Source organism: Ophidiomyces ophidiicola (assembly GCF_022830035.1).
Source record: "Ophidiomyces ophidiicola strain CBS 122913 chromosome Unknown scaffold_31, whole genome shotgun sequence".
Classification (NCBI taxonomy): Eukaryota; Fungi; Ascomycota; class Eurotiomycetes; order Onygenales; family Onygenaceae; genus Ophidiomyces; species Ophidiomyces ophidiicola.
The window spans coordinates 192,036-210,560 of record NW_026054671.1 but is presented as its reverse complement, the minus strand read 5'-3'; the positions used below and the strand labels follow the sequence as shown (position 1 = coordinate 210,560).

General features: G+C 49.1%; 7 protein-coding genes across 7 annotated transcripts; 4 read left to right on the top strand and 3 right to left on the bottom strand.

Annotated features, from left to right (window-relative positions):
- Positions 1–246: 246 nt before the first annotated feature.
- On the bottom strand, positions 247–1,947 carry LOZ57_005754 (uncharacterized protein; the record flags this gene model as incomplete). The annotated part of the gene is made up of 1 exon (XM_049254781.1): positions 247–1,947. One exon carries the CDS (start codon positions 1,945–1,947, stop codon positions 247–249), a length of 1,701 nt encoding a protein of 566 aa, XP_049106298.1.
- Positions 1,948–2,209: 262 nt separating this feature from the next.
- On the top strand, positions 2,210–6,700 carry LOZ57_005753 (uncharacterized protein; the record flags this gene model as incomplete). Its single annotated transcript, XM_049254780.1, has 3 exons — positions 2,210–2,467; positions 2,521–6,040; positions 6,093–6,700. 3 exons carry the CDS (start codon positions 2,210–2,212, stop codon positions 6,698–6,700), a joined length of 4,386 nt encoding a protein of 1,461 aa, XP_049106297.1.
- Positions 6,701–8,124: 1,424 nt separating this feature from the next.
- Positions 8,125–9,871, top strand: LOZ57_005752 (uncharacterized protein; the record flags this gene model as incomplete). The annotated part of the gene is made up of 4 exons (XM_049254779.1): positions 8,125–8,388; positions 8,451–8,489; positions 8,544–8,634; positions 8,691–9,871. 4 exons carry the CDS (start codon positions 8,125–8,127, stop codon positions 9,869–9,871), a joined length of 1,575 nt encoding a protein of 524 aa, XP_049106296.1.
- A 754-nt stretch (positions 9,872–10,625) lies between these two features.
- On the bottom strand, positions 10,626–11,868 carry RSM24 (37S ribosomal protein S24, mitochondrial; the record flags this gene model as incomplete). The annotated part of the gene is made up of 2 exons (XM_049254778.1): positions 10,626–11,242; positions 11,301–11,868. The coding sequence occupies 2 exons, from the start codon at positions 11,866–11,868 to the stop codon at positions 10,626–10,628; spliced, it is 1,185 nt and encodes a 394-aa protein (XP_049106295.1).
- Positions 11,869–12,210: 342 nt separating this feature from the next.
- On the top strand, positions 12,211–13,014 carry ALG13 (N-acetylglucosaminyldiphosphodolichol N-acetylglucosaminyltransferase catalytic subunit alg13; the record flags this gene model as incomplete). The annotated part of the gene is made up of 3 exons (XM_049254777.1): positions 12,211–12,613; positions 12,674–12,812; positions 12,876–13,014. The coding sequence occupies 3 exons, from the start codon at positions 12,211–12,213 to the stop codon at positions 13,012–13,014; spliced, it is 681 nt and encodes a 226-aa protein (XP_049106294.1).
- A 566-nt stretch (positions 13,015–13,580) lies between these two features.
- ARP1 (centractin- actin- protein of the dynactin complex) lies at positions 13,581–14,869 on the top strand (the record flags this gene model as incomplete). Its single annotated transcript, XM_049254776.1, has 3 exons — positions 13,581–14,348; positions 14,429–14,743; positions 14,807–14,869. 3 exons carry the CDS (start codon positions 13,581–13,583, stop codon positions 14,867–14,869), a joined length of 1,146 nt encoding a protein of 381 aa, XP_049106293.1.
- Positions 14,870–15,882: 1,013 nt separating this feature from the next.
- On the bottom strand, positions 15,883–16,389 carry LOZ57_005748 (uncharacterized protein; the record flags this gene model as incomplete). Its single annotated transcript, XM_049254775.1, has 1 exon — positions 15,883–16,389. The coding sequence occupies one exon, from the start codon at positions 16,387–16,389 to the stop codon at positions 15,883–15,885; it is 507 nt and encodes a 168-aa protein (XP_049106292.1).
- Positions 16,390–18,525: the final 2,136 nt, after the last annotated feature.

Below are 18,525 nucleotides of genomic sequence, written 5' to 3'. Positions count from 1 at the left end.
CCAAAATGAACATCTTGCTTTTCGTCGGTGACGTAGCTACATTTAAGGTGCCCTGTTCATCTGAGTTCATAGCCAAATGTTTGCATAGATAATCCCCTCGAACCCACCAACCACTAAGTATTACATAGGTTTATGTATGAAGGCTGCTTACCATATATCCAACGCCGACAAAATGCTAGAATGCTATATCTAAAGATCATATACAGAGTATAGTACATGGGTATCCAGAGAGGGCAAAACTGCCCATCAAAAAACGCGATCTGAAGATTCGGTCATAACGGTTTCTTGCTCAGGAGATTCCGGCTCAATGCGAACGTCTTCAGCATCAGGGACCTGTGTGGTGGTGCTTTCGAAGAAATTAGGAGTAGCTTTTATTGCACTGGTTTCTCCTTGCTCGAGAGGCGGAGTGCGCATAAATGCTTCACAAAGAAGGCCCGCGGCCACGCTAACGTTAAGACTATCAACTTTGGCAGGATCATCAGAAATATTCCCTGTTCTAGCACCAGGGATAGCCACGAAAGCATCGGCTTTGCGTTTAAGGGACTTGGATAGGCCATATCCCTCGCCGCCGAGCATTAGAACACAAGGTGATTTGCGAAGCTGCGAAGATAGGTGATGCGGCGATAGTAACTTGCTCCGCGGTATTGGGTTATAACCAACCATTTCACCAGATGATGGTGCTGGCGGTTCTGCGGCGAAGAAGCGCCACCCGTTCTGCTGTGTGCTGCTCATGAATGAGATAGGGTCATGAATAGACATGAGAGGAATATTTTCTGTGGCACCAGCGGAGGATTTGATAGTCACGGCTGATAATGGGGCCGAATTCCGAGATGAGAACGCAATGGCATCAACGCCGAAAAAATAAGCACTTCGGATGATGGCTCCCAGATTTCCCGGGTCTAGAATACCATCAAGAAGAAGAGTCAAGGGAAACCGAGATAACCGCTCCCTATTATGCTCTCCGTGCTGTTGAAGCAGCATAAGTGGAATGCGACCATTTCGGCCATTGACGTCTGCTTCTTCTCTTGACTGCGGTGCAACGTTGACATCAAAATGGGTGGCCGTACTTGAAGAAACGGGTTGATAGCTCAACGTGGGGAGCTTTGGTAGCGGAGAGACTTCAGCGACAAAGCCATTATGCGGTCGATTGTCGCAGACTTTATTCAACAGATTTGACCAGGTCCCAGAAACAAGTTTCACTCTGGCCCCTGCAGCAGTAGCAAATTTCTGCAGACCATTGACTTTAGTTTCTGTCCACCTCGGTGAATCCACATCAGAATCATAGATATAGAGGGTATATATCTTACGACGACCAGACAGTACAGCAGCTTGCACCGCGGAATAGCCGTAGATGAATTCAGAAACAGCACTGGAATATGGCACAGATTGAGGAGCAACAATAGATACTTTGGAAATAAGTGATAAAGGAGCCGAAAGATCTGTCTCTCTTTCCTTCTTCTTCCTTTTTCCCTTTGATTTGACATGAGGCTGTCTGGACCATCCCGGTCCCTGCATGAACCCGTGGTCATCATTTTCACATTTTCTCTTGTTCCAGCTCAGATTTTCCTTGGATTTTCCAAACCGGCTTCGTGAATTCCCCTGAGAGGCATCATCAGATCTAGGCGTCCAGCGTTCTCTTTGAGGGCTGGCATTATTCCAACTGGGCCTATTATCGCCTTCAAATTGTCTTTCGTTAATTCCGGACCATGTAGTCCGACCCATCAGTGGTATACGAGAATTTTGTCTCCCATGTGGCTTGCGGTCAGGTTGTGCCTTGTTTTTGCCGCGTTTTCCGCGTTGAGCCCAGGCAGGATCTTTGCGACGGCCCCTAGAAATCGCAGAATTAAGAGAGGCATGTCGAGAACCAGTGCGGAATCCGCCTGAATTCAGGTAGGAAGAATAAGCTAGAGGAGCCCTTGTCAGGCGTGGAGCCAGAAGAAAGCCCATTGAAGCAACGACCCGTACCTTCATATGTAACAGAAAATGAAAAGTTCTGGAAATAACGTTAAAAAAATACTGACTAAGCCGCGATAAGGCGATAAGGGGGCTATGGATTAGTTATATAATCCGTACTGCGCGTAGAAGACTTCCAACGCGTCGGCTTCCTCTAATTTCTTATTACTATGTACGACGCCTAGCCGATGATACATTAAAGCTCCATGCCTGATTTTTATGTGCCAATTGACTGCCCCTTGATGCGTAGATCAACATGGAGTCAAGCGATGACAGCAACAGTGAGAAAGGGGCCGCCGATGTCCTCAATCAGTTTGTGGCAATCAAACCCACCCAGCGGCCAAAGGAAGAGCGGTCAGATGATGAGGATCGGCTCCTTTGCGTTGCTATCTCGAAATCCAACTGTGAAGATGAGTTTAAATACTTGCCCGGCCATTCTTATGTGAAAGAAATTCTCTCCAAACTAAATGACGATGCATTTCTTGTCGAACTGGAAAGTGGAGATAGTATTCAGGTGAGAGAAATCGTGCAAGCGCTCAAGTTCAACATCTCATAAGACCTCTATAGATATCATACAATAACCTTCTAGAGTTCTCCGGCGGCTCGGCAGCTCTTCGGAAGTTTAAAAACAGCATTGCAAGACCTCAAAGATCCCTTAGGCGGGGAATACGGCCTCCAACAGATGGATTTGTGGATATTGAGACCCTTTCCTTATCCTCCGACGATGATCAAAATGGTACGCCGGATGAAAGTACGGATTCTTCGGCCAGCATAGCGCCTCGCATGCGCCGTTCGCGACGACTTATCTCTAAACCTACTCATAACTACGGCTTTCCTACTGAGGATGACTCCGATGAATTAAATAGCCCTGTAACTTTCTGCAGCGGTCGCTATTCATCCAGGGGAAAAGGACTTCGTACTTCGGAAAGACTTAAAGGCACCTCAGCCAAACGTATGGTCGAACTAACGGAGAGCGATCTCCCTGAAATTGAAACCTCAAAATCTGTTTCCAAATACCATGGCGCCAGAGAGATATTTGACAAAACTCTCTCTAGTTCCCAATTTCGACTTCAGCATCAACCTATCTGTGCCTCGTGTTCTCGTGGAGAAAACTTTGGCCGATTGGTGCCATGCCAAGGCTGTACGGACTCATATCATCAAGCCTGCCTTGGCTACCGCAACCAGAGGCTTCACCTTGTGACCAAAATAAATACTGGATATTTTATTTTACAGTGCCGCCATTGTCTTGGGGTTGCTAACTCGAAGGACCCATTAGTACCACATCTTGGGAAATGCACCCAATGCCATGATACGGGGTTTTTCTCCAAACCATTACGGCCTCAGTTGACTTCACGGCAGGAGCAGATGCTACGTGAGGAAAATGGCGGGATAGATCCTATAACGAATGTTGACATGGACATGGTGAATAATCCTGAAAATGTCATGTTTCGTTGTACAACATGCAAACGCTCATGGCATAAATCTCACCTGTCCACTATGGACCCAAATACGCTGCAATGCGAAGAATGTGAAAATGCACCCGGAGAGATTGAATCTCTAGTGGCATGGAGACCCTTGGACCTTGATAGCTACACACCAGGCTATACTTCAGATATGCTCCCTGAAGAGTCAAAGGAGTACTTGGTGAAATGGAGGAAACTTTCTTTTTTTAAAGTAAAATGGATGCCTGGTCCTTGGGTATGGAGCGTTACTGCAGCTGTAATGCGTAAAGCTTTTAACAAATCAACTAAAAGCTTAAAGCCGTGCATGACTACGGAGGATGCTACCCCTGAAGAGTTCCTCCATATGGACATTGCCCTTGACATCCGCTACTCGAATGTTGTTTCAAACAGAACAAGAGACATTGATTTAGCTCGTATCAAGGAAGTGAAAGAAGTTTATGCAAAGTTCAAAGGCCTTCCATATGAGGACGCAGTGTGGGAACGTCCCCCAGATGCTTCCGATACCGACCGCTGGCACAGCTTTCAGGCTGCTTACAATGAATGGGTCGAAGGCAACTATCTCGCCCCACCGAATCCTACACAGCTCAAGCATCGTTTATCTGCTGCAAGATCTCTCAATTTTGGCCAGTCCTTAGTAAAAAGATCGCAGCCTAGTATTTTAACTGGTGGTCAGCTGATGCCGTACCAGCAGGAAGGGTTAAACTGGATCTATTTCATGTGGTTCCAGCAAAAAAACGCAATATTGGCGGATGAGATGGGGTTAGGCAAAACTATACAGGTTATTGCATTTTTTGCAACCCTTGTCCAAGATCACTCTTGTTGGCCCTTCTTGGTCGTTGTACCCAATTCTACGGTTCCGAATTGGCGTTCAGAAATTAAAAGATGGGCCCCAAGCCTTCGAGTTGTGACTTATTACGGCCTATCAACGGCACGGAAGCTAGCCCATGATTATGAAATGTTTCCCGGTGGCACCGAGAAGTCAGGACTTAGATGCCATGTTGTTGTCACGTCATATGAAACTGTGGTCGATTCACATGCTCGTCGAGTTTTCTCTTCGGTACAATGGCAAGGTTTAGTTGTTGATGAGGGTCATCGCCTTAAAAACGACAAAAGCCTGTTTTACGAAACGATTTCGAAGATGAAATTTCCGTTTAAACTTCTACTCACAGGAACCCCTTTACAAAATAATATCCGCGAGCTGTTCAATGTCATTCAATTCTGCGACCCTTCCAAAGATGCCAATGTTCTTGAAGAACAATATCGAGACCTGAATAAGGACAACGTCAATGAACTTCATGAAATGATTCGTCCATTTTTCCTGCGAAGGACTAAGGCGCAGGTCTTAACATTCCTCCCTCCAATGGCACAAATTATTGTTCCGCTTTCAATGACTATCGTGCAAAAGAAGTTATACCGGTCAATTCTTGCCAAAAATCCGCAATTAATCAAGGCGATTTTTAACAAGAACGATGGTCAGAGGCTAAAATCATCAGAGAGACACAATCTGAATAACCTTCTTGTTCAGCTCCGCAAGTGTCTGTGCCACCCATTTGTGTATAGCAAGGCAATTGAAGAGCGGGATGTGAGTGCAACATTGCTATATCGAAATCTCATTGAAGCCTCTTCAAAACTCCAATTTCTTGAACTTCTCCTTCCAAAGCTTCAGGAACGCGGCCATAGAGTGCTTATTTTTTGCCAATTTCTGGATTTTCTTGATATTATTGAAGATTTTCTGGACGGTATCGGAGTCTTACATCTGCGCCTGGACGGCTCTATCACTTCACTTCAAAAACAAAAGCGTATTGATCTATTTAACGCCCCAAATTCACCGTATTTCGCATTTTTGCTATCAACAAGGGCTGGCGGAGTTGGGATAAATCTTGCCACTGCCGACACTGTTGTTATTATGGACCCTGATTTCAATCCGCACCAGGACATCCAAGCGCTTTCAAGGGCCCATAGAATTGGGCAACAAAAGAAGGTCCTTGTTTTCCAACTGATGACCAGAGGAAGCGCTGAAGAGAAAATAATGCAAATTGGCAGGAAAAAGATGGCACTTGACCATGTCCTAATCGAGCGAATGGATGCAGAAGAAGACGCTGGAGATGATTTGGAATCTATCCTTCGATACGGTGCTGAAGCACTGTTCGATGATAACGATAGAGCCGATGTTCGTTACGATACCGAGTCTATTGAAAAGCTTTTGGATAGAAGCGAGATTGAGAATACCAGAACCGGCGATGACTCCTCGGCTGAATCCCAGTTCGGCTTTGCTAGAGTCTGGACAAATGAAAACGCAAATTTTGAAGAACAGCTCTCTGAATCCGAAAGCACGACGCTAAGCAGCACCGTATGGGAAAAGATCTTGAAGGAGCGGGAAAATCTTGCGAAAGAAGAAGCATTGTCGAAAGCGGAGGCGTTAGGCCGAGGTAAACGTAAACGACAGACAGTGGACTACACCGTACCCCAGTCTCGAAGGGCTGAACATGCAAGTGATACTGATTTTACGGCCACCGACGTGACTTCAGATGTTGAAGAAGAGCCGGCCAGCCCACTTGAGCAACCTTCGAAACCACCACGGAGGAAACGCGGCCCAAGCCACAAATCTGCAACTTCTGCTCTTGGTATGGTTTTCATTCATAGCTTTTATATATTGGAGAATCTAACGTTATGCAGCCCGGCTCTACAAGCGTGCTCGGCTACCAGAATCCGCACCATCGTCGATGCAGTATCAGCCCTGCATCGCATGTGGCATCGGCCATCCGCAGGGATATTGTCGCCTCAAGCAGGCAGGCGTAGAGCACTGTGGGCTCTGCGGCATCGCCCACTTTGGTTATTCGCGAACATGTCCTCACCTGAACTCCGAATCTCAAGTGGCCAGCATGCTTTCTTCTCTCAAGGAGAGCACGGAGCAGAGAGCCTTGGTTGAAAATGCTACCAAGTACTTGAGGGGCATCAGAGGTGATCTAGTGCGTCGCAAGAAAATCAAGGCGGGGAAGCTTCAGGAAGCTACCAGCACAAACAAGAACCTCAGCCAACACCCGTACGCTCAGCCAAGTGCACCCATTCCCTCAGCAGTAGCAGGGCCGTCAGGAGCGCAGTTGGCAAGATATCCCGGTGTTGTCGCTCCCCCCTACCCTGCTACTGCCCCATATCCCCCGTATCCCCCAAATCTCCCTTACCCCCCGTACCCCGCATACGCCTCATATGCTCCATATCCTTCTCGTCCACCTCCTCATTTCAACCCCCCTCCTCCACCTCCACCGCCGCCTACCACACGCTAGGCTTACCTCGCGTTCACTCATAGAGATTAAGAAGATATTTCCTTGTTTTGCTTTGCTGAGACTAGTGGTAGTTAACTATGGTTGGTGGACAGATATCTATACAATATACTGCTGCGCGATTTTAGATGTTAACCATAATTAAGCTTCAGTGCCATCTCGTGTCTTTGCTTTCTACTCTATTCTCGATAGACGTTGCCTGCCCAGCCTTTGGTGGGCGGCACGTGACCAGGTCACGGGCCGGCTGGGCGCAACGTCCGGCCTTCCGTGGTTGGAGTGTTTGCTGTCAGTTCCAGCATCACCTACTCGACGTATGAAGGCACACGCCGGCTGCTGGGCTGCTGGGTACAGCCAAATGTACTGCTTAACCGGGGTGAGGTTCGGGCCCTCTTGTTCCAGAACTAGGCAGCCTAGTTCCCAGCCACGGGCCAGCAATATGGCCTTACGATCCGCCAATTTTTAAGCGTGCAGTGTAGAAGGGTTGACGAGTGCCTTTTTTATACTGTTGTTTTTTTTTTTTTTGGCCACACGGGCATACTTCGTCGTACTGACGCCCTGGCCCCCTCGTGTTTGTGCTCGTTGACGGGGCGTTTTCTTGATAATCAAGATGAAGAAGCCTAGCACATCATCGTGAAGTATATGCTGCCTTGCATCGTTTCTGCCTAGGGCATAGCCTCTAGGCGGGCGTTTCTCTTCTGGCCCAGTCGTAGAGGCCGGAAAGCCCTCTATTATACCAGAATTCCCCAATACCCGCGACCTGAGACAGTCTTGGATCCTGAAGTAGCAGCCTACTTATTTGTTGTTTTAGCAAGCTTGGGCTTCCGTTCTCCATCCGTGCCACGGATGCAGGCTGCCGAAAGTCAGCTTCTAGTGGATAAGACCGCTCCGCCTGGCCTGAGTGGACGACAAACTGGACTCCGTGCCTGTTGGCAAACAAGGACAGCAGCCTAAACAATGATGGCTGCTGCTATCGCGCAACTTGCGTTGCCGGTGTAAATCATGTGCTCCACGCCCAAGTCTCTCTCTCTCTGAGATACGTGGAGGCCACTCATCTCTACAAGCCCATCCATCTGTGTATTTATACTTCCATGCTGAAGCCAGTCTTTGTTTCTTCTCTATATCCTTATCATGGCGCTGGCGCACTCAGGATGCAAGGTGGTAGCAGTCTAGCTGGGGCTGTTGGTGTTCGTCGTGCTGCCCACGCTCCCCTCCCAGCAGGTGCGGCAACTCCCCTCCCCTTTCTGCTGTGTGTTATTCCTTTCTTCGCTTAACCCATATTTTTACTGTGTGCGTTTCCCACCACCCAGCCCCTCTATTTCTACTGTTCCTTTATTTCTTGTGCTCGCTTTTTCTACTCCTATCTTGTTCACTCTCATCCTCAGTGTATTCCAGAACAGCATATTTCATCCAGCATCTCCGGGCTCAGGATGGATACGTCCCTCCGCCCCCAGTTTTTCATTTCTCGTCAGGATGGCAGCCTTACCGCCCTTATTGCAGTGGATGAACTCCCCCCGCACATGTCCATTCGTGGCATCCCCCGCCTCCTGAATCAGAACGACACCCAGGGCATGACCAGCCTGGGCAGTGCAAACCATCGTGGCCTGTTCTATTCTGTTGACCATTTCCCTCAGAACCCCGGCTATGCAATGAACAACATCTGTGACCAAAAAGCACTGCCTCCAGGTCCAAAGGTATCTACTACACCTCTTTCTTACAAGCATTGCTGTTGAGCCATGTGCTGACAATCAAATAGAATGGAAATCGTCATGGAAAAGACCTTTTCAAGAATAATGTATGCAAATTCATTGCTCTCTAGATAGCTTAGTGATTGCTGATGCGTTTTCAGCACTCCAATCCCCGTCAGGCTAAAGGATGTGCTAAGAAGGAATATTGCTCATTTTGGCTTCGCCATGGAGAATGCGACTACCAGCAGCAAGGTGAGATGGACCCATTCTTTTTTAGTCAGGTCAAAGGGGCTTACTGGGCATCAAAGGCTGTATTTTCAAGCACGAAATGCCCCGCGATCCCATCACCCTCGAGAAGCTTGGTCTCAGGGACATCCCACGTTGGTACCGAGAAAAACATAATGTCAAGAGTATTGCGGCTAGTATTGAGAATGCACGGGCTCGCGCGAACCGCTCCAACGTTCAAACTCTGCTTTATTCTGGAAAACAGGAGCCTGAGCGCCTCGCAATTGAGGCTTCCAATAGTACCATCAATCCCAACAACATGGGCCCCGGTTGTGCTGCTGCGCCCCCCGCTTCTATCTCTGGTCCTATCAGCCAAGTCAATCTTGTCAATGGACCGGGCACCAATCATCATATCACAGCAAAAAATAATGAAGTCTCTTCAACCGAAACGCCTGGACATCGTCAGGGGTTCGACATTCCCTCTCATGGCGGCCCGACTGGATTTAACAAAGTAAACATTACCAATTTGAAAGACAAAGAAAATACTACAAATATGGACAAAGGTTTGCACTTCTACCGCCAAGCCTATCCGAATATCCCAAATGCTGTCGAGCACTTTACTGCAGCTAAGAATGGGCAAATCGGTACCAATTACCACATTCGCGCGATGGGTCAGGCTCAAGCTAGCAGTGCGACCTCTAGCCAAGATGGTCGATTGACTTCTGTCCCAAAACAAGGCACAAAATCGCTGTGGGCTCTGCATCGTGGGGCTGTCGATATATCAGAGCTTCCACTATCTCCGTTTCCTGTTCCTAAATCAATGGGAGACTTTACCATTAACCAAGAGCAGCCCAAGAAGCATCAGAAGTCCCGCCGTCTGTATCAACCCCGAAATGACGCCAAATCTACTAGCGGTCAGGAGAAGCTTGCTGCTAATGATGACACTAAACGCTTTTACCCCTTCGGTGTCGCCTCACCTCTCTCCGTGTCTAGGATGTGTACACCAAACATCGACACAAATGTTGGGTCTTATTGCTCTCCTAGTTCCTCTGGGAACAATTCCTCTGCTCAATCCACTCGTTCAAGCCTCGCAATCGGTACCTGCACTAAGACTACTCCGGAAAATCTTTATTATGAGCGCACTGCAAGTATGACTAGCCGTGCCTTCGAGAAAAACAACTATCCCCGTGATGATGGGGCTGAATTTGACCTCTTTAATCTAGGCGTAAATGATGATGTCCCAGGTCATTATGCAGCCTTCTAACTCCTCTCTCCCTCGATACTATATCACAAGATATCTGATTTCTCTGACATCTGATACACTGTCTTTGAAACCAGTTCTAGGAAATTTCTTGGCCTCATTTTGACTGGGAGATATATGATTCATGTATTTGGACAAACAATATTGGATTTGTCTTCTATTACATTGGATTATATAAACATGCCCGCTAGTTTCTCAAGTGACCCCTAGCGAGTGTTGTTGACCCTGCTGTGTTGATTCTGCACGAGATCTCGCAGTTTTTTAAATATTTATGTACATCTTACGTACATTCTCTCAGCCTTATTTCCCTACTTCCATACCGGTCCAGTGGAGTTTTTCTTTTTATACTGTTTTATACGTCTTGTTCCCCAAATTGTCTCTTCAAGAAACCGTATGGTAGTTACGCTGTGAACCCCTAAACTTGTCCCCCTGTGTTTCTAGCTGAGTCCATCGCTGCTATTTTACTCTTCTGTTGTTATTATTTTTGTATTCATTATCCATGTTTTCACACTCTGATGCATACACCAAATTGCTAAAGTCAGAGCGTTTCTGCCTTGTGTATTATGATATCGAGTTTTAAATGTCAATACTATTCTGAATGTTTGAGGCAAGTATTCTGGAAGTAGAACGAATGTTTATCAAGCGATTTTTATTTCAAAATATAGTACATATCGTACAGAAAATAGTAAGCTGGCTATCAAAAAACCTAGAGGTTACAAAGACATGGCTCTAGATCTTTCTAATTCAGTATATTGAACTATCTGCTAAAGCGGGTCCCTCTCTGCAGTATACGGCGCCTTGGTACCTTCACTTTAACTCTTTCCTTCCATTGATAAGGGGGGGTAGGATTCCGAGCTGTGCCCCCGCGTAGTTCAGGCAGATGATTAGACGCCATCCAAACAGTGGCGTTCCCGTCTACGCAATTCGAATTGCCTTGTTCTAGCCTTTCTTTCTCCCGTGCTACTTCCAGCTGTTTTCGCCTATCTTCCGTCATATCCCAAGACTTAGGGTACGCCACCTTTTGCTTCGGTTTATAATGGCGCAAATCAAGAGGGACATCCGCAAACGAGTCTCCTTCTTTGGCTTCTGTGATCAGCTTCTGGACCAGATCGCCGAGATACCGTTTGTTCTGTGCGCTTGTGGCGAACTTCTCACAGGACATGCGGACAACGTCAGTCCCTGGGTTGTAACGGGTGCCGACGAGTTTAAGGAAGGTGATGCGTTGGTCTTCGGTGAGGTAAGTAGGGGAGAGATCTTTCGAGCTGAGTTCAACCACAACCTTGGATTCGGCGGGATGGCTTTCACCCAGATAGGTAGTGTAACGGAAACGGAGGAGGTGGGTTTGGGGAGGAAGAGAAAAGGGCTTTGCGAGAGCTGTCAAATGCCGTTAGTCTGGGAGCACATCAGAAATGTAGAATACCAAGATACGTACCAGCTAATGAGGGCATATCCCATGCAGCTATACGGGCGTATTTTCTTATGTCGCGGTGCTCCTGGAGCTCAGCGTGAGCCATTGAAGTGATATCATCATCTTTCCAGTCGTCATCATCCTCATACTGAGCAAAACTGTCGTTTTCATCTTCTGCCCAAAAGCCAGTTTTTTCTGGCGGCTCCTCAAAAGGCTTATCCTCCTCATCATCGTCATCAAGATCATCAAGATCATCAAGGTCATCGTCATCGTCCTCATTATCCAGGGCGTCGAGACCAGCCTTAAGGTCTCTCAATGCCTGCAGATCCAACGTCGCAGCAGCTTCTTCCAAGCCCATACTAATCTTCCATTCTTCTAAGGAGGCTTCATCGTCATCGTCAGCTAGACCGGCGGATGTTGGAAGTGTGTCGAGAGCGCCATTGTGCTTATCGTGGGAGAAAAAGGGTGTCGCGGAGAACGGGCGGCGGGGGATGCGTGCAATTGGACATGGACACCGTACTTTTTGCTTCGATGTGGTTTGCCGAAGCACAGAAAGCGCTGTCCGGCTCAATGACCTCGCGGCTGTCGCCATTTCCAGTCGATTCACAGTTCGCGGTCTGTCTCGTCGCTCCTTTGATTCTTTTCGGAATTTATGATGGTCGGATGAATGTTATGCCGATTCCGGGCTCAGAGGGCTGGCCGAACCGCAATTGTGATCCATGACAAGTTGACAACAGACAAAGCCGGGGCGAGACACGCAGGGCGGGCATTTCATTCACCGGTTCCGTTGCTACAAATGGAACATATCATTACTGCTCACCGTTTCTAGATTTTGGCCCCTCCCTACGGAGTACTCACTGTGTAATGCATGTTATACTCCTGACCAGTCGATGGAATTATCATAAAATAGCGCCTACCTGATCGTGACTCCAAAATGTCTGCAGCAGGAAAGGGGACGGATATTTTCCAGCAGAAGAGCTGGAAGATGGATCCAGAAAGATATTCTTCTGACGACCCTGCCTCTCCTGTGAAGCTCTGCTTTGTGACCGTTGGCGCGACGGCATCCTTCAACACGCTTGTTCGGGAAATCTTAAGTGCGGATTTCCTGGAGGCCTTGCGAAAGCAAAGCTACACTCATCTTCTTATCCAGTTCGGCCAGCTAGGATACGAAGTTTTCAACACGTTTAAGAATACCAGCGGGCCAGATCTCAAAGAGAAGTTCGGGCTGGCTATCGACGGATTCGACTATAATGTGGATGGTTTGAAGCAAGAGATGATGGCGATAAAGGCCAACCCAGGTCTGCACAGACTTGAAGGAGTGATAATCAGTCATGCAGGTAACTTTCCTCTTAATAGACACTCATACACCCTACTGTGTAGCGACTGATTATAGGAAGGCTCTGGAACAATCCTCGAAGCTATGCGCTTCGGTGTCCCTACAGTTGTAGTACCGAATCCTGAACTCCTACACAACCACCAAGTTGAACTCGCTCAGCAACTGTCGTCTGTTGGTTATGTTATGCATGGCAAACTAGGGTAAGCGGCAGTGGTCTTTCTTTTTTGCGTTCAGGAAAGATTGTGTCTAATTGAAATTCTTAGATCGCTTGCTGGCCTTGTGGCAGAAGTAGAAGATTTCCGTACTAAGCTCCATTCGTGGCCTCCCGTCGACAGCCATGAGGGAGAGCCTGGGAGAGGCTTGACTGGGGTTATGGAAGATGAACTTGGATTCGTTGATTGAGAAACGATGCTCGGTGTCAGGGTGAACATGGGATATGGATCATAGGCCATTACTGTCGTGGATACAAAATCCACAGCTGGCAAACAAGCCCGGCGATTGAGATTTTGTAGAATTCTTTGATACATAGTTGTATCAGGCCCATTAGGTTTGAAGGTGTTGGCCAGTCTCAATCAATTATGTATTTACGTCAACAAACCTCCAAGCTCAAAATCAAGTAGCTGTTAAATCACAGGCCTCCTCGCGTATACCGTCGTTCACCCATTATTGTATTGTTGGCTCACAAGTTACAACCGTCTATTATCCGGGGTGTTGTCGAACTTTGGCCGCGAGCTACTCAATCTCGCTGTTCGAGCCAAACACACAAAGTTCTTGATCATAAACAAACCACAGGCCTGAAGCTCTTGTCTGATACCTGAAACTCCATGACATTCGCTTTCAAGAACACGTCGATGCGATAGATACTTCGCCCTCTGAATCCTCCCTGTACCTCCCAGGCCGCCGCCCGGTCGCTCGCTGAACGCGCACCGCGCCGCCGCCCAATTCATCCACCCCCCGAGACTCGCATTATGGCCGAAGCGACGCTCCACAATGCCCCCATAGTTCTCGACAACGGCAGCGGCACAATACGTGCCGGATTCGCCGGCGAAGATCTTCCAAAATGCTACTTCCCGTCGTTCGTCGGTCGCCCGAAACACCCCAGAGTCCTTGCTGGCGCATTGGAGGGCGACGTCTTCATCGGCCAGCGAGCTCAGGAGCTCCGTGGCTTACTCAAGATCAGATACCCGCTTGAACACGGCATAGTTACAGATTGGGATGATATGGAGAAGATATGGCAGTGGGTGTATGAAGGGGAGTTGAAGACTCTGAGCGAGGAGCATCCAGTGCTTTTGACGGAGCCACCGCTAAACCCGCGCGCGAATAGAGATACGGCCGCGCAGATTCTATTTGAGCAGTTTAACATTCCTGCACTGTATACAAGCATTCAGGCGGTGTTATCGTTATACGCGTCTGGTCGAACGACGGGGATTGTGCTTGATTCTGGAGATGGCGTGTCGCATGCGGTGCCGGTGTACGAGGGCTTCGCGATGCCCAGCAGTATACGGAGAATAGATGTTGCTGGACGAGATGTCACGGAACACTTGCAGCTGCTTTTGAGAAAGAGTGGATATGTGTTTCATACAAGTGCGGAAAAGGAGGTTGTGCGGATGATCAAGGAGAAGACGACATATGTGGCCCTTGACCCGAAGAAGGAAGAGAAGGACTGGTCAACGGGGGTAGGGAAGCAGGAATCAAAGATACAGGAGTATGTCTTGCCGGACGGGCATAAATTGAAGGTACTTGGATATACTCTTATGCTTCCATCTCAGTATTTCTTCGGCCCGGCATGAAAACTGACGGATACAATAATCGCTAGGTCGGCGTCGAACGATTCCGTGCCCCGGAAATTCTCTTTGACCCCGAATTGATTGGACTCGAATACCCTGGCGTACACCAGATTGTGGTCGACGCGATTAACCGCACGGACATGGACCTCCGCAAGTCGCTGTTCGCCAACATTGTCCTTTCGGGTGGATCTACGCTGTGCAAAGGGTTTGGAGACAGACTACTGCATGAGGTGCAACGACTGGCGGTGAAAGACATGCGAATTAAAATCTTCGCTCCACCGGAGAGGAAGTATAGTACATGGATCGGGGGCAGTATTTTGGCCGGGTTGAGCACGTTTCGAAAGGTACATTCCTGATATGCTTTACTTTGTGTCTTTTTTTCAGACTATTGCTAACCGGGCCTGCAGATGTGGGTCAGCATCGATGACTGGCATGAAAATCCGGATATCATCCACCAGAAATTCACCTAGCACGGACAACTATGCAAACTATGCAACTCAAAAACAAGGATATTACACCGACTTTGTTGTTGTTTTTATACCCAATGCTTGTATTCCCTTGTACAACACCAGGCACTATATCCTAGAATCTTGCATCATCTTGGAATTGGCTGGCATCTTCCTTAAGATTTTTCGAAATGTAGTTTATTAGCGCGCCTTTCTGTTTAGAGAGCGGCGTTTAGCTCCTAATAGCGGTACCTTGTGCGAGATTCTAGACACCACAGTGGTCTGGAAGAAAGAGCGTGTTCTTATTTGATACCCATTATTTCTTCTAATCACTTAAAACTAGGTGCAATCTTGTTGGCCGAGTGATACATGTGCCATCAAGGTGTTGATCTGCGCCCAGACCGTACGAGCTGTTGTATATGCCGCAACGTTCACAAAGACAGTCGGCGAATTCGTCTTGTGTACGGAGTACGGAAGGGAAATGGCATTGGCCGTCATATGACCAATGGGCTATGTTACAAGAAGCACCAACCCTCAAGGAGCATAATTTTACGTCTTTAGGAAGTATTAGGTGATAAACGGGCGCTATAGTATTTTACCTGACTTTTACAGATACATAGCAACCTATATATTCGCCAGTATACCAGCTCGTGGCGAGCTACTCTATCCTGTATTCCCAAAATCCCAACACAAAACGTGGGCGGAGTAGCGGGAGGGCAACTTTTGTTTGGTTTTCAACGATGTAATGTCGTTGCGAGCGGTAGGGAAGATCAGTTAATAATCGGCTTGCCTGTTGACAGCGTGAAAGAGAGACAGACTGGTGCAATGCGGGTGATTACCCTTGATGCGTTGACAAGTAAAACAGCAGGGGCAGTAAAAAAAAAAAAGCAAAGTGCTATGTGATGCGATTTTGATGATTGTAAAGTATCATATCGGTCGTTGAAAGGGGTTTTTTATATAATTAGGAAATTGTATGCTGGTACGAATGAAGGAGACGACCGAAATTGCGAGAAAAAGGAACGAGTTCGGGGCCATTGTCACGACGAGTTGGTTCGATAGCTGGTTCGCCACGAGTCACTGTTTGTCTTGGTCCACGAGGTCTTCTGCGGGTTCGTCGACTCGTTGCCGGAGCTGCCCACACTGGAAGTGGAGCTCTGTTTGCGGCTGAAAGTCGGATTGTAGTTGCAGGCATTGTTCGAGCGCGTATTGTCCTGGTAGAACGAGCTCCTCGCACCGCTTCGGCCAACGTGGAAGACGGGAGCAGCCTCCTTCTCCCGGCGCAGCTCGTACTCCAGCTCCTCGTCGAAGCTGAAGATGGCGATCTCACTGGTGCTGCAGGAGTGTATGCCGCCGCTGGAGAACATCTGCTTGGGCCGGTGCGAGGAGAGGTGCTTTAACGAGGCCATATGGTCCACGATAGGCTGTGTGAAGGTATTGAAGGCGCTGGTCTGGCCAGTTGTGCTGCCCCTCCCGGAGTAGAGGCTCTGTCTGCGAGAGGCAGTGGGGGCGGACGGGAGAGGTTCGACGAGGCGAGAGAGAGACATGGCGGTTGACAAGGAACAAATGTGTTGAATAAATCTGCTTTCAAAGCGGAGGACGGAAATTGAAGGCGTCGGTACAGCAGGAGAGCTTTTGACTGCTAGGCAGATGAGTCAAGTGGCAAACGGAGGCGGAGGCGAAAGGAAGAAAAAAAGGACAGCAAGCTTCGCAGAGCAGCGAGGCGGGAGAACGCTGAGGCAGCAGGGGATGTTCGACGACGGTGCACGAAGGATGGTACCTGGCAGTGAGTCCACAGATGGTTCCAGGGGAGCAGACGCAGGCCTGAGGCGGGCGAGTGGCTGTTATAAGCGTCCCTGGTCTGGCGTCGCCAACTAAATATACAGCACGGGGTCTAGACTGCGAGGCGAGTCCGCTGACGCTGCACGGCACCTTGGCGGCGACTCGCCGTGCGGAGCCCCCGGCCCCAATCGCGACGGCGAGCTAGTAGTTAGTAGTAGTGTGCTGGCGGTGACGACAGCGAGAGCCCGCACTCGTGTCTGCTGGCGGGCAGCTGCCCTCGTCTCGCTCGACGCCGGCGTCCACCAGCAGCATCGCCAGCGGCCAGCCATCGCCCGCACCGCAGGCCCGAACGCAGAAGGTACCTGTGGCGGCGGACCAGGGTACCTCTGCGCTGGGTGAGACGCCAGTGTCGACGAAGGTCTCTGCGACCCGCCGCCAAAGTCTCTCGGCAATTGGCGGCCCAGCTCCCGCCGTCCGCGCCCCTCATTGGCCGCCGGCTGCAGCGGGGCTTAAAGCGGCGGCCCGTCGCACATACATCGCCGTGTGCCCCGCGAGTGCCATCGCCGCTCGCCAATTCCAGTCTGCCACGCGATCCGCGTCTGCAGCTTCGCGACAGCACTGAACTGCTGTTCGCCCCCTCTGTACGCCGCGTGCAGCGCGCCCGCACCGCCTGCGTCGCACGTCTCGGGTCTCTCTGCGTTGCCGTGCAGTCGCGGCGAGCGGGGTTGCCTGCTTCGGACTAGCGTTGCTGCTGCCCTTAGCGGCAAACCTTACCTTCGCAGGTGACACACGCTGACATAATCGTGTTTCGGTCTTGTCACGCACCACCGTCCGTCGGCCAATCAGCCGTCGGCGTAGATGACGCAGGACGGCCAAGCAGGCGGTAATACGGCGCCAGTACCGGACGCAAGGTTCAATTGCGCCATTTAATTCCGCCGGAGAATCTGCTCATGATGCGCCCCCTGTTCCTGATGCTTCCACAGAGTTCCCCATCTGACGTTCTTCACGCTCACTACACGATGGCGGGAGATGACGCCATGGTGACAATAATAGTAATAATCGGAAGCCCGCACAAGTTGCACCGGCAAAAGACAGAACAGTAACCATGCATGAATGTGCTGTATTTGCATGGAATACGCCTCTCAATCTAGAGCACAAGTTAGGAGAACTGACCGCTAAACCTTGCTCTAACTATAACCACACTCAGCCCCTGCAACACAACATTACCAGGCTCAACCTACTCCGTACCATTCGCAAGACCGCCGGTCCTCCGTCGCCCAGCTTCCTTCTTAGTTCGCGCCGCAGTAAAACATATCACATGATTGTTGATTCCAGCAGGCAGGTTGCCTCCCGGGCCCCGGCTGAAATCCTCGTACAGGCTCTCACTGATATTTTCAACCCTTCGTGATATTTATTTGTCGGAAAAGATACCCAGTCCGTCATGTACCCGCAAGCAGGGTCTGTAAAGGATACACCATCCCTCCCGATCCGGTTCCGCGGAAGAAATACGGCCTCTCCCATACAGCTCGGGGTAGATACCAGTGCTGATTGGATAGGAGAAGGCGACCAGGAAGTCCGTATGCTCGCACATGTCCGCCCCGTGGCACTGCTGTGCCGTTACCCCTTTTGGGTCTAGAGTTTATCCAAGGCGCCGTTGCTCTTGAATTTTTCAATGATTTTGTGATGTTTGTCATAGGGCTTGTGGTCCCCATGGTAACAAATCCTATATTTGTTGCCTAGATAAATCTGATTTGGGGTGGGATTATTGAGGTAGTATAGCTGCCGTGGGGAAGGTAAATGACAAAATATTCATTTTCTTGGGGTTAGTAAAACGCAGCAGCTATTGCTCTAGTTGTGCTTGGCGACTGTGGTGTGTGATGTTTGCCTTTTGATTATAGAGG